The sequence below is a fragment of the Colobus angolensis genome, unplaced genomic scaffold (genome assembly GCF_000951035.1).
Source record: "Colobus angolensis palliatus isolate OR3802 unplaced genomic scaffold, Cang.pa_1.0 Scaffold172, whole genome shotgun sequence".
NCBI classification, from domain to species: Eukaryota; Metazoa; Chordata; class Mammalia; order Primates; family Cercopithecidae; genus Colobus; species Colobus angolensis.
In genome coordinates this window covers 430,071-444,999 of record NW_012114844.1, presented here as the reverse complement: position 1 = coordinate 444,999, position 14,929 = coordinate 430,071, and the positions used below count along the sequence as shown (strand labels likewise).

General features: G+C 37.6%; 1 protein-coding gene across 2 annotated transcripts in view; it reads right to left on the bottom strand.

Annotated features, from left to right (window-relative positions):
* The window catches only part of EFTUD1 (elongation factor Tu GTP binding domain containing 1), a 147,271-nt gene that overhangs the window by 31,889 nt on the left and 100,453 nt on the right, over nucleotides 1-14,929 (bottom strand). For both annotated transcript variants that reach the window (XM_011938355.1, XM_011938356.1), the window contains 2 exons: nucleotides 7,567-7,698; nucleotides 1,376-1,523 (listed from right to left, as the gene is read on the bottom strand). In XM_011938355.1, coding sequence (XP_011793745.1) covers nucleotides 1,376-1,523; nucleotides 7,567-7,698 — 280 coding nt within the window. The remainder of the gene's footprint in view (nucleotides 1-1,375; nucleotides 1,524-7,566; nucleotides 7,699-14,929) is intronic.

The window sequence follows — 14,929 nt, the reverse complement described above, 5'->3', positions numbered from 1 at the left end:
GGCACTCACTAGTGAGATGACCCCAGTACCTCAGTTGAAAATGCAGAAATCACTGGTCTTCTGTGTCCTTCGCGCTGGGAGTTGGAGACTGGAGCTGTTCCTATTCGGCCTAATTTTTGTATTTTTAGTAGAGACAGGGTTTCACCAGGATGGTCTTGATCTCCTGACCTCGTGATCTGTCCGCCTCGGCCTCCTAAAGTGCTGGGATTACAGGTGTGAGCCACTGCGCCCGGCCAGCAGCAGTTATTCTTATTCTATTATTAGTGCCAGGTGTTGTTGTATAGTTACTACTGCCACCAATTTTACTGTGTTATAAAGATTAAGTGAGATAAACAGTGCTTAACACAGTGACTTATATAATATTTAATATATAATTATATCAATCATTTATAATTATTTTAGTTATGATTATGATTATAGTCCCAGAAATTTTAAAAACAAAAGGAAGGAAAGCAATTACAGGGTAATTTATAATTTTTTCTACTAGTAAGCATAGAAATGTATATTAATTGTGAATATCTTTCATTTGTCTTCAAGACTGATGAAATTTAAAAAAAATGATAAACTACGCAAAGTTGCAAAAGTTTGAGAAAAGAGGCACTTTCCAATATTTATTGCTAGTTATAATGTAAATTAGAACAGCCTTTCTTGAGGAAAATATGGATCATATCCCTTAAAAATATGCATACTTTTTGAGTTAAGTATACTTCCATACTTCCAGAAGTTTATCTTAACCAAATAATCAGAACTGTGTATATAGATATTTGTGTATATTTTAATATGCACAGAACAGTGTGGATTTATGAATCTGAATGTAATGGTGGTTATTTCTGCAGAGTAACTGAATGATTCTGTTCCTTCTTCTGTATTTTCTTAATTTTTGCAATAAACATACATTATCTTTGGAACAAAGAGGAAAAATGCCTGTTATAAAAGTTTGGGATGCCCATTTTATAACACATATTGTCTTTATAGAAAAATACAAAGATTTCCAGAAGGTTTACATTGTAAAGACCACATCAATCAGAGAAGAAGTCTATGCTAATTACATAGCCAACATTTACAAAATAATATTTTGTTTTGTTGTCATGGTATTTTGTGTTTTGTGTACATGCTTAAAGTAAAATACATATACAGAAAAACATTCTATGACTTAAGCTAAAAATGCAAAATTATTCAAGTGTAGGCAGTGAATGCCAGTTTTCAGTTATTAAAAATTAAGTCTACAATCGAATAACTGTTCATGTCTGAATTAAGGGTATTTCATTTTTCTCCAAAAATAAGCCATAGTCTAAGTTCAACTGGTTTAGGAAACACTAAAACATCCCACTGATTGAGAGCTATCATTTCTCCATCACTATCATTTTCACCTAACCTTTCTTTTAAGTCATCCAGGCATCGCTGAAGGTGGACTTCTCCTGCTGTTACTAAAACGTGCTCTCCCGTTTCCTGAATTAAAATCTGGACACAGGGATCAGCCTGGTTTAACAGTTTCATTCCTTTTACGAGCTGAGGCATTTCACCTAGGTTAACAAAATGAAATAGATTAAATATGATATAAGAACTAACACAATTCAAAGACAATGGTTCTGGCTACTCAAGGGAAAATTACATTGAAATAAACTCTTAAAACAACAATTTATTTTTCTTCCAGATAGTGCAGTGACATGAAGAAAACTACCTTCTAGTAATTTTTTTGTACAGATAGCAAACATGACACATCTGCAGGCTTATCATCAAGACTCCCAAAGCTCATCTATATTACTTCTTCAAATACTCTGCAGATATAAGCTACCATCTTTCTACTTGTGAATTCACGTAAATCTTGTAACAAATGTACACATTATATACCTAGAAAATAAACAGAGTATTTCTTCAAACATCACCTATAAAATGAACAAATAAGCAACAGAAACATTTAATATAATATTCAAGAAACTGTACCAGAGCCTCATATTAAAAATAATTATTTGTGAAACTGCTCGATAGAACTTGGGTTTTAGAATACCCTAACTAGCTACTTTACCTAGTGAGCTAAAGGCATCTTCTGCATTGTATTCTGCATGTGTTTTTCACATATAATTGCTTTTACCCTATAGTTCCTGGGAGTTGAGAGTAGGGATGGGGACTGTGACCTACATCTTGGGTTTAGCTACTTTTTCACCCCCTTTCCACATACCCAACTGCTACTGCTCCCTCAAGGCAGGTCCAAGGAAGTCTCCTGCCATGGCCTTAGCAGAAACTTTGGTCTTGAAGACACTTTTATGCAGTCTTGTTTCAGTTCTACATTTGAAAAAAAGACTTAGCAATTCCTCAATGCTTGGTTTTCAGCATGCCAAACAGACAAAATCAGCGGAACTTTCTGCAATGCAATGATTTTCAACATGCCTTATAAAAGTTGATTAACTGGGAGCAGGAATATTAGAACTTCTATACCTATTTATTTTTGAAATAAAGTTCTAATAATAACTAACGTTTCACAGCACTAACAATGTGCCAGACAAGCAATTTACATATATGAACTCATTAACGATTAGGTGGTATGATTATTGTTCTCATTTTATAGATGAGGAAACAGGTATAGAGAAACTAATAAACTTGTGTTCAAGGTCCCAGACTAACTAAGTGGCAGAACCTGGTTTAGAAGCTGGGGCAGCCAGCCACAGAGCTCAGGCTCTGTGGATGGATGTCAGCACCCTTATAGGTCAGGTGATCAAAAGCCACATATGGAATGCACAGAATTCCAAGGGAAGACGGGAAGTAGGATTTCACCATGTCCAGGGTTGACAGAGGCACCTTCATTTGTTCCTTCTTGGCATACTGTAATTTTCTTTTGCCTAATTAAGTGGATTTACAGATATTATCTAGTGTTAACTAAGCCTTTACAGAATTTTAAACCTGGCTTAAAAGGATTCCTGCAAAGATATCACTGACAATACTATAATACTAATAACACAAGCACATGGGAATAATAAAAAAAGAAATGGCAAGGCTTTTTGTCAGCTCTCCATCAAACAAATTATAAAGTAAAAACAATGGCTACCACCAAGATGAGATCCCAACAAATATTTTTGAAAAAATATATATACACTTAAATTTGTCTCTTCAAGGTAAAATAAAGGTAACAGTTTAACAATAAGAAAAGTTTTTTTTTTTTTCCAAAAGAAATTTAAAACATGGAGACAACATTTAGAAATTAGGTGTTTGAAAATGTTGCCGCTGACAGTCATTTGGTTGCCGAAGATAACATAAATACTTCATGTATAATGTATAAAAATCTCTTAAAATTTGGAGGGTGATTTTCTTAACCTGTTCTTAAAATCACCAAATAGATAGTTCAATAAAGATATAAGAATTAACAAAGCTTCTAAGTAGTATAAGAAAAATGGACTGCCATCAGGAAAACTAGATAGTCACTATCTACATTTTACCAAAACCTTTTAATAATTGGGAAAATAGGAATCTAAAATGGATACCGTGATTTAGTAAAGGAAGCCAATGAATCATTCTTCCCTTTGGACTATGTAACTTTGTGAGGTGGCTTTTCCAGTGATAATGGTCATTAAAATCAAGTGTTTTAACAAATGGAACCTAGAAGCTGACCTTGGAATGGCTATATCACGAAGTGTTCAGGCAAGACCTTCAAAAAGAAGAAAGCATTATTGTGGTAGCCAGCCTCCAAGATGGCTCCAATCATCCTTGCCTCCTGATACTCACATTCCTGTGCAGGTCTCTCCAACTGTGAACCATGGCTGGTCTGTGTGACCAACAGAAGAACACTGTGGAAAGGATGATGTGTGATTCCCAAGGCTAGTTCACAAAAGGCATTATAGCTTCTGCCTTAGTGTTTTGGAATGCTGGCTGCAGCCAATCACCATGCTATGCTGCAGGACACTCAAACAGTCATGTGGAGAGGAAGTGAGGTCCCCAGCCAGTACCAACTTGTGAGCCCATGTTTGGAAGTACAGTTAAACCTTCAGATGGTTACTGCCCAAGGTGATGTATGACTACCACTACTTGAGAGACACAATGCCGAACCCTCCCAAATTCCAGACCAAGGGAACTGTGAAAAATAAGTGTTGTTTCAAGCCACTAAATTTTGAAGTAATATGTTACATAGTATTAGATGACTAAAATAATTATAAGCCATAATCACAAATAAATACTATATATACTTATATGTACATACTGTATGTATCTTCATCAAATACAAATACAATTAGGTATTTGATTTTTCAACTCAATTTTTAAATAATTTCTATTTTGTGCTTCATAATGTATATAAAACATTAGCACAAAAATTCATCTATCTATATAAGCATAGGTGTCAAAATTTTTTTTTAACTAATATAGATAAAGGATAAAACAATTCCAGAAACCAATTACTCTGATCTCAGATAAATAGGATTTCTTGGATTCCCACAAATGAAGATCCAACATTGTTTCTGAGGCAGGGATCTGTACCCTGACTTCACTGTTTCCTAACTGTATGGCCTTGGGCAAATTAATTTAACTTCTCTAAGCTTCAGTTTTCCTCATGTGAAGATGAGAATAAAACGAGTATCCTAATGAACAGGGCTTTTGGGAGGATTAAATGAAATAATCAATGTAAAATCCTTAGTACAGTGTGTGGAATACAGTAAGGATCAATTATAATGAAGAAAATAATAATTGCTTTGGAACATCTGTAGTTCTCTGTGTTGAGTTTGTAGTTGACCTGTGGGCATGAAGTAGAGGGTGGCTGCCATGACATTTTGATCCCCACTTGGGAAATTAGAGAAAGAAAAGTAGAAGAACAAATACTCATGATTTGCTTCTCTCCAAAAGAAAAGAAGCAAATTGTTGTCTTCTAGATTAACCTAGTTGTCACAAAAAAAAAAAAAAAAAAAAAGACAGGACCTGGGGATATGTGGTCTATTCAAGAAAAACAATGGATGTGTCCAGTGCCTCTCAGAGGCAGTATTACTGGAAAGTCTTATAAGACAGTGAAATATCCCAATAGTCGTCAGACATATAACCTATGAATAAAGGGGTCACTGCCCCAAAATAAGGATGACATAAGTTACTAGGGCAAAGAGTAAACAGACAATAAATATCCTCTGAAAGCTCATAGGAACAAGGAAGGGAAGTTTCCCCAGACATTCTGAATGTAAAATAACATGTGGACAATGTGAAAATACCAAGAAGGCAAAATAAAGAGTACAAAGTTCAGACACTGAAAAATCAAATGGGGTGCTCCAGTAACACAGTCAATAAATGCATGGTAAATCCAGTAAAAACAATATACTTAATGGGAAAAAAATAGCAATACTCCTTTTAAAATTATGAAGAAAATTATGTGCCCCTTCTAACCATTTTAGTTTATTTTTCACAAAGTTCAGATAAATTTAATAAAAACACACATGAGGAGGCACACTTTGGCCTCCAAACTGATAATCCTCAATAATTCTATTTATTAGACTATCTCATTTATGGAAAGGAAAGGAACTTAATCTTACTATGAGTCAGCTTTAGGACAGGAAATACACTAGATACTAGAACCCTTCATCTCATGTAGCCAGTCTTTCAAAGAAGCTGGTTCTTTAGAGTTAGGCTTTTACTTAGCTTCCATAACAGATACCACAGACTAGCACATAACCATAACAAAGGCTTTTAAAAATTATAAATTTCTATTATTAAAATATCACATCTTACGCCAGGCACAGTGGCTCACACCTGTAATCCCAGCACTCTAAGAGGCTGAGGTGAGAGGACTGCTTAAGCTCAGGAGTTTAGGACCAGTCTGGGTGACATGGGGAGAACCCATCTACAAAAAATAAAAAAAATTAGCTGGGCATGGTGACAAGTGTCTGTGGTCCCAGCTACTTGGGAGGCTGAGGCAGGAGGATTGCGTGAGCCCAGGAGGTCAAGGTTGCAGTGAGCCGTGACTGTGATTGAGCCACTGCACTCCAGCCTGGGTGACAGTGAGACCTTGTCTCAAAATAAATAAATAAACAAACAAGTAAAATTATGGCTTAAATTATTATTGTTTCTTATTTGTAAAATGTATGTGCAAATGCAATAGAGAAAAACTAAGTAAGAAAGAGGATACGAATAAATAGTAGAAACATTTAAGAATAAGCCATGGTTGCCAGACTCAAATATGACAACTTAAATGAAACTGAGCTTTCTTGTATGTATTTTGAAGGATTGAACACAGTAGACAGTGGTTAAAGCCAGCCTAGTGAGTAGAATAAAAGAACAAAATCACGAAAGGCCAGGATCTGGACAAGCCTAAAAGAGGAAGCATGTTTTACATAGACTGGGATAAATCCATGCAGCAACCAAGGTACTGTGTCAGTCCACAGTGATGGGCCACAAAAAATTCCTATCTCGAGTTTGAAGGCAGATAGCTATTTACTAGGGCTGGCCCCAAAGGTCTGAGGTCCAGTCCTCCAACTATCTGCCCTGGGGATCCAGGGATCCTTAATGGCTAGGGGTATGTCTTAGAATATGAGACAGCGATGAGTTCAGAAGGCTTAGCTCTGGGGAGAGGAGGGATACATATGTTCAGGAGCAATGAGGCCATTATATACCTCAACAGAAAACTACCATTTTACCATTTGTTCTTTGGTTTCCTTAAAGCACGGTCTGGAGATTCTTCACTGACAATCACTAGCACTGGAATAGCAAAGTCACAGTGATTTAGGATTAGTGATAGTCAAGGGACGTGAAATACAAAAGTGCAAAAGGATTGACCAGGTAAATACTACAAGCCAAAGACTAAGGAGTTGTTGTTATATGGTCAGGCATATGCGAATGTCAGGTGGCCAGCAGGAAAGCTGCAGAAAGTGGTTTCTAAACAGATGGGAAATTCTCAGTGTCCAGATAATCTGTCAAACCTAGAGGGAACAGGCAAATGATGGATTCTGACCCAAGGAGCTTGAGATAAGATTCCAGCTAAGAAGAAGTCACCTAAAACATGAGCTTTGGCTGGGCTCAGTGGCTCATGCCTTTAATCCTAGCACTTTGGGAGCCCAAGGCAGGCGGATCACCTGAGGTCAGGAGTTCAAGACCAGCCCAGCCAACTTGGTGAAACCCCATCTCTACTAAAAATACAAAAATTAGCCAGGCGTGGTGGTGGATGCCTGTAATCCCAGCTATTCAGGAGGCTGAGGCAGGTGAATCGCTTGAACCAAGGTATTAGAGGTGGCATCGAGATCACGTCAGTGCACTCCAGCCTGGGCAACAGAGTGAGACTCCACCTCAAAAACTAAACTGAACTAAACAAAACAAAACATGAGCTTTGCTAAGCTACAATCCTATGCCAGGGTTGTGGAGGATGTAGAGATGTCCCTGTCTTTGCCATTAAGAAGACGCAGTCTCCCTGGACAGCAAAGGTACCTGTAACCACGGCACGTTCCTAAGACAGAGGTTAGACGCCCTTTGAAGAGTTGCTTCTACTATACACCTCAATGAAAATTCCTTATATACTGCTGGAACAAGTCATGAGGAATCAAATACTAAATACATGCTATGCTTTAAAATAATAATAAACATATGCTTTTAAAAACAAGGCTATCTTACTTGGATGTTTCGGTTCAACAGCAACTCTCACAATAGGAGTGGCTTCAAAGTTGAGTGGTATAAATGGTGGGCAGGATGGCAGGCTACACAGTGTTGCAGATTTCAGCACAAAATCTTGAAGGCCTCCTATTCCTGTAGGAAGAAAAGATCCATGCGGTCAATAAAGGATGATAAACTCTGAATTTATGTTAGAAAAACAGCAGCATCAACCCAGTATATGTGTCACAGAGCCAAATGCTTCCAAAATGTTGCAAGAAATGAGGCAGACCTGCACCGTTTTTTTTGGGGTTTTTTTTTTGTTTTGTTTTTGTTTTGTTTTTGTACACCTGGATACCATTTGATTGCTGTCAAAATACAGAAATTCTGCCTTTTGTTTCCCACATGTACAAATCTTATTACATCAGATTGGGCTAATGCATACCTACTCCGACCACAGAAATGATCACTCCCAGACATATTTGTCTGAAAACACTGATTATTTCTAACACTTAGTTGGTTTTAAAAAATATATTAATTTGATGAAGAAGATGGGTCTCTACTGAAATAATCTTTTGCCAAATCCATTTGCATGAGTAAAGGGAATTCAGAAACTTAAAATGTGATGTTGCTACGTAGTATGTTACCCTAAGCCACCCTCCATACTTCCCCTATTTTAGAAGAGAATCCTAGTCAACCCCTTCCCCCTGCCATACACTCACTTTGGGCTTTTGGCTGATGATTGCATGAGACTCTGAAGGCTGCATATTTGTCTTTGAGCAGATGGAAGCAAAAAGAATGTCTTAGAAAGAGTGATAAGGGGCCAGATTCAGTGGCTCACACCTGTAATACTAGCACTTTGAGAGACTGAGGCAGGCGGATCATGAGGTTAGGAGATCGAGACCATCCTGGCTAACACAGTGAAACCCCGTCATTACTAAAAATACAAAAAATTAGCCAGGCACGGTGGCGGGCGCCTGTAGTCCCAGCTACTTGGGAGGCTGAGGCAGGAGAATTGCTTGAACCCGGAAGGTGGCGGTTGCAGTGAGCTGAGATAGTGCCACTGCACTCCACCTAGGCGACACAGCGAGACTCCGTCTCAAAAAAAAAAAAAAAAAGAAAAAAAAGAGTGATAAAGAGGTATACTGTATCTCATACCCAGAGTATGAGAAGACAACATTTTAGAACAAATTAAGAAACACATACAGAGGGCCAATGCAGTGGCTCATGCCTGTAATCCCAGCATTTTGGGAGGTCGAGGAGGATCACTTGAGGTCAGGAGTTCTAGACCAGCCTGGGCGACGTCTCTCTACAAAAAATTTAAAATTTAGCCAGGCATGGTGGTGCACACCTTTTTATAGTACCAGCCACTTGAGAGGCTGAGGTTGGAGGATTGCTTGAGCACAGGAGTTCAAGACTGGGTGACAGACTGAGACCCTGTCAAAAAGGACAGTAAAGTATAGGACAGGAGAAAGAGAGAGAGAGAGAGAGAACGAGCGAGCGAGAGAGAGAGGGGAGAACACACACACACACACAGAGGCCATTTTTGTGCTTTTGGGTTGAAGAAAGGAAACAAAGAAAACCACTTTGCTGCCTTTAGTTGACCAATTGATGTAAAGGTACAGGGCAATGGGAGGCCACCCAATCACACATCCAGGCTGGTGGAGGGGAACTGAAGCAGAGGCTTCAGGTACACAAACTTGGAGGATAATTTAGATGTTTTTTGTTGTCTGACCACACAATATGGAAACCTCCCTCTTAACATCCACCTGAACATCTACCCTCTGACATCCACCAGAATTTACCACCTCACTACATTAACAGATAGCTCCAACTTTAAGAAAATTTTCCTTGCATTATTCTAAAATCTGTCTTTCCCCATCTCCACACATCGTTCTTAGTTCGATTCTCCAAAGGTTCACAGAAAATGTGCTGCTTCTGCTTTCACAAACTACCTTTTGGATTTTGAAAGCATTTGTCCGATCCTTTTAACTCTCTTCTGCCTCACATTAAATATCAGTAGCTCCTTTAACTATTCAGCACAGGACATGATTTTTTTGTGTGCATGGGATCCTCTTCAAACTAAAGTTTCCAGGATGTTAAATTCCTCCTGTGCCTCCAGTGTACTTCTTTGGTCAAAGTCTAAATTTATTATTGTACCTCTTAGCTCAGCACACATAGTGATACCTAGCTATAGCTTCTTGTTTACATCTCCCATTGGTACTATGATGTAGCAGATCTGGGTCTGTCCACGTTTCCACTAAGTCTGCTAGAAATAACATCTCCCAAGAGGCTAAGGGTTTAGGAAAACCCCATAGTAAATATTCCCTTTCAAACCTCATCCATCCTGCTTCTGACCTCTGACCAGCATGCATTTCCTTCCTGCACACAGAGCACATGGTTTCAATGAAAAGATAAATGCTGGTCTTTCCTCCGTACTGCCAGGTATGCAGACTGCAGATGGTCAGTATATTTTAAACACTGTCTTTTTGAACTTCTGGTTTACATTTGCTGTTCCAATTACCGAATCTACTCTTGCTATTTAGATATGCCCAGATTTGCTAACGTGAATACAATTCTCCCAAAAAACAAAAAGTCAAGACCACAATGTTCATAGCTAATATTAGAATTTATGGAAAAAGCAATGCTCCAAAGATAGTAAAAACTTCACTACCTGTACTACATGTCAACATTTTTACTTATTTTTAAATATAATTTTAAAACCTAGGACAGGGAGGACCATTAAGATGATCTAGATGAATCACTATAAAGTGACTTTAAAATCCCTTTTGAGAATTTCTTGATTTGCTATCAATTATTAACTGCACAACTTGTTCTATACACAAAATACAGTCTGAAGCAACTTTTTGTTTTTAAAAATAACATCAGCAAGTACAATCTTGAAAAAAAGACATTATACCCACAATCCCACCATTCTAATATTGCCACTATTTTCTTTTTATATTTCTCTTTATTGTCTTCTTTATTGTCACACATAATTTACAGTATTGTAATAACCATAAATTTCTTATCCTTTTTTCTAATTAAATCATGTGATTTTCACTTCAGTCACTTTAGTGAAAATTATAACAATTAGGGACAAAGAATTCCTTCACAGAAAGCACATTTGCTAAAGCATTTTTCAACTGGAATTGGGGGATGAGAAGTATGTTCCCTCCGGGTAATCATTTCAGAATTCCCAGGGTAGGAAGAGTGACAGCATGAGGGAATAAAATCCAAAATTAGTGTGCCATTGATTTGATTTTAGTCACTATATTTATTTTCACATTTCATGGATTATAGAGGGCACCAGTATTTTTTTGTTTATCAAAAAAGTACATGTAACTTACAAGAAATAAAAGAGAAAGCAAGTTGAGGAACATGGAGCTAAAGCAATTTACTAGATGCCAAGAATTCTAGTTTTTATAGAAACACCAGTACTTTTGTCTGATTGAAGATAAATTATCAAACCCAAGCCCTTTATGATCCTGATTTTTCTCTATACAACAAATAAAATTAAATAAATTGGCATGTGAACTCTGTGTTACAGACTGGAATGACAACTGAGTACATAGGTCCTTGTTAGACTGTACACTACACCCTTCAAATTCCTCATAATCAAAAACCAGTATTTTGTAAAGACTGTTAAGCCAATTTTTTTTTTTTCTAGGCTGTCCCTAATGTTTCCCTTTAAAAAGAATTCCAGAAACAAATATTACGGAGAGTATCTTTTACGATATGAGACTGAAAAAAATTGTGTGGGGCTTGAGAGATGAATTCACCTTCTGTTGAAAACTTTTTTTGTATTCTTAACAACTCCCTGCTGCACAGGTTTAATCAAACTAGGATGAGGTTACACTGGCAAGCAGGAAGATGGTAAAACCAATAGTGAATACTAACACTGCTTTCTGGGGGTGAGCCTGTTAGCTGTCTGGATAGGGAACAGAACTACCCTCTTCAGGCAAATTTGGATTTGTAAAGTGCTCTTTCATTGCACTGTTACAATTTAATTCTAACATTATTAGAATTTTAAAAATTTGTGGGAGAAAACATTAAAATATGGTCTCTTAATCACCAAAGTTTTATTTCAAATTGACTTTAACATTCTTCACCCAAGAACCATCAACCTGTTCCTATTAACCTGTTTAGGCTGGAATTAATGGATCTCTTTAAACCTTTGCAGTAAATGCAAGTCATATGTCATGAACATCCATACAGCCTCATGCCTGTGAGAGAAATGAACATCACTTTGGAAGAGAGATGAGGATTTTTTTAAAGTACAAGTTCCCCAGGTAGTGGGAATCTAGAGAACCTTTAGTTTTGAAAGACCATCTTCTGCTCTAGGCCCCTTTGCATTTGGATACCAAAGCAGCCCATATCCTCTGTTTCCAGTTTTATGCCTTGGTTCTGTATCTTTCATCAAAACTCAGATTCTGTGCTCTTTGACTCAACTACAAAGAATAACAGGGAATCCACATGCTTTATAACTGTTGTCACCCTTTTCCAAGCCTGTTTGGCCAGTATCTCCAAAGTGGATCAGTATTGCTTAGCTAAGGTTTTCAGAAGATGGGTCAAGTCTGTCCATCATGCTAAACAAGTCCATTAAACCAACTGCCCTTTAACTTCTTGGTGTTATAATAGGCCCTTGGGAAAAATCTTGCAACAATGACATCACTATGTCACAAATTTTTTTCTTCTCATAGGAACAGACTGAGCCAATACTTTTTTGTCTGTTTGTTTTTGAGACGGAGTCTCGCTCTGTTGTCCAGACTGGAATGCTTGTGGTGTGATGTCAGCTCACTGCAACCTCCGGCTCCCGGGTTCCAGTGATTCTCCCACCTCAGCCTCCAGAGTAGCTGGGATTACAGGCACGCGCCACCACACCTGGCTAATTTTTTGTATTTTTAGTAGAGATGGGGTTTCACCATGTTGGCCAGGCTGGTCTCGAACTCCTGACTTCAAGTGATCCACCCTCCTTGGCCTCCCAGAGTGTTGGGATTACAGGTGTACTAATAGTTCTTACACATACTACTTCAAGATCTGTGGGCCCTTTTCTCAGAAGAGAAACTACACAGGAAATGAGAAGAAAAAGTAACACCTAAAGAACCAAAACTCGTTTTTTCCTGGAGATATGCTGGCTTACTATCTTTGTATTTGAGAAGAGGTAGAAACTTGCCCCTCAGTGTCCTGAACAATTTAAGAGTTTTATAACTGTGTCACTGTAAGGTCCCAATTTATGTCCCAAGAAAGGATCCTGAGACAGTCAGACCACCATCATTCTATTAGGTACAGACTGACCCAATGGAGCTTGGTTCTCACCAAGGGAATAACATGGTTTTCAGTGTGGGGGTATAGAATTGAAATAGTGGAAGAAATTCCATCTGGGGCTTGGAAGCAAAGTAGAATGCCTGAGTGGGGCCTGGTATTTTATCGTCTCTTGGTGTGCCCTAATAGGACAAAAAGAATCTACAGAGCATCTACCCACAAAGGATCTACCCACACTCACAACTATATGATTTTCTTGGTGAGAATGAAGCTCCAATTGGGTCAGTCTGTTTCTAATAGAATGGTGGTGGTCTGGCTTTCTTATGATCCTTTCTTGGAGCATAAATTGGGATCTTAAAGAGGAATTAGAGAGAACTGAGGTAGAACTGCCAAGTCTTGGTGGTTTGTTAGGAGCTCAGAAGAAGGGACAAGAAGGAAACAAGAATAAAATCCAGATTCCTGGCATGGACAGCGAGACAGATAAATTACTAGTTCAAAGCAGTTGTCTATTCTTCTTTCAGGTTTATAATTTTTATTATTTATATTAGTTTTTATGTAATAAACATTTGAACTATTTCACATTTCTTTCTCCAGCCTATAGTTTCCCTCTATATTTTGCTTCTACTTTTTTCTCTATAGTAACTTTTTGAGCTTTTTCCATTTGGTGTCTAATGGAACTGTGCTTTCAAATAATTGATAAACAGTTATTCGACTTTCAGGAAGCTGTGCTTTCAAATAATTGATAAACAGTTATTCAACTTTCTGTTAGTCTTTCAATGAGTTCAGTTTTAAGGGCAAGGACCAAAATGGGCACTTCATAGGTTCCTCAATGAATGAGTGCACATGAGCACAGCTGCCATCTTCACAGAGTTTAAAATCTGGTGAGGGACAAAGGCAAATAAACAGCTAATTACAACACAATGTGACACATCTTATAATAGGAAAAGTACACTTTTTGTTCATGTGAAGACAGAAACTGAACAGGTTATGGGCCTCCTGGAGAAACTGGCATTCAGGAGTATGGAAATAACCAAACAGAGGACATGGGAAGGAGTGATGAGGTGTGGAAAGGGCACCACTAGATGTCCAAGTGAGAAACCAAGGTCATTATTGACAGCTGCAGGGTGGAGCATTAAGGTACAAGTGAAAAGACTTTTCCATCCCATTCATTTTCTTTTCTTTAGTCAACATGCATTCTTGTTATGTTCGATTTGGAATCCAAGGAACTTGAATGTTATAAAGTTCTAATCTTCTGCAATAAACGCAAGTAGTGGCAGTGGTGGTTATAACAGTCAGAGTAGCAGTAGTTTTATTCATAGATTTGTTAATCAGATTTAAGAGTTCTTCTGGAGTATGATATAAATTGCATATTTAATTTTTTTATATATTGTTAACTATAAGGAAAATTATAATAACTTCTTTATGAAGCACAAATTCATATTCAGGATCAGATCCATTTATGAGTTTTGTATCCTGTCCCATTTACCTAAATTTATATTTTATATAGTAACACATGGTTTTAAGTGATACTCCTTTAACATGTGCTGCATTCCAATTCAAATGATTTAAATAAATGGGGGAAACACACAAGATTCAGCAAGTCAGAAGCACAAAATGCTTAATATAGTTGAAAACAATGCTGGAAATTTGTTTTAAGACAAAAAGAAAAGGGGAAGAAGAGATACAGCTTTACACAACCACAAAATCATAACTGAATTCCTTCTGCCTTTAAACCCTAAATATTTTCAAATAAAATCAGGAAACAGAGTCACTTCTGGAAGAAATGGCAACTTCAGCACAGGTATACAAATGGTCCTGATTGAAATGATCAAAGAAAGAGAAAACTAAAGAAAACCTGAATGAGTAGGTGAAACTAGAGAAGGGCACCTTGAACTGTATGCTATTTTTGTTAGTCATGGATCAGATTAAAGGAAAATATTAAGGGTCAGTTCATAACTCTCTTTTTGAGCAAATGGCACAACCTCAGGGGATAAAAATACATAGGCAGTGTAGTGACAGTGGTCTGTTAGACAACAGATCAATGGAAAAAAATGAAGAGCCCAGAAAAAGACCAACACGTGTGGGAATGATGAAGGGGCACCAGTGGCAGACAGGTAGGACT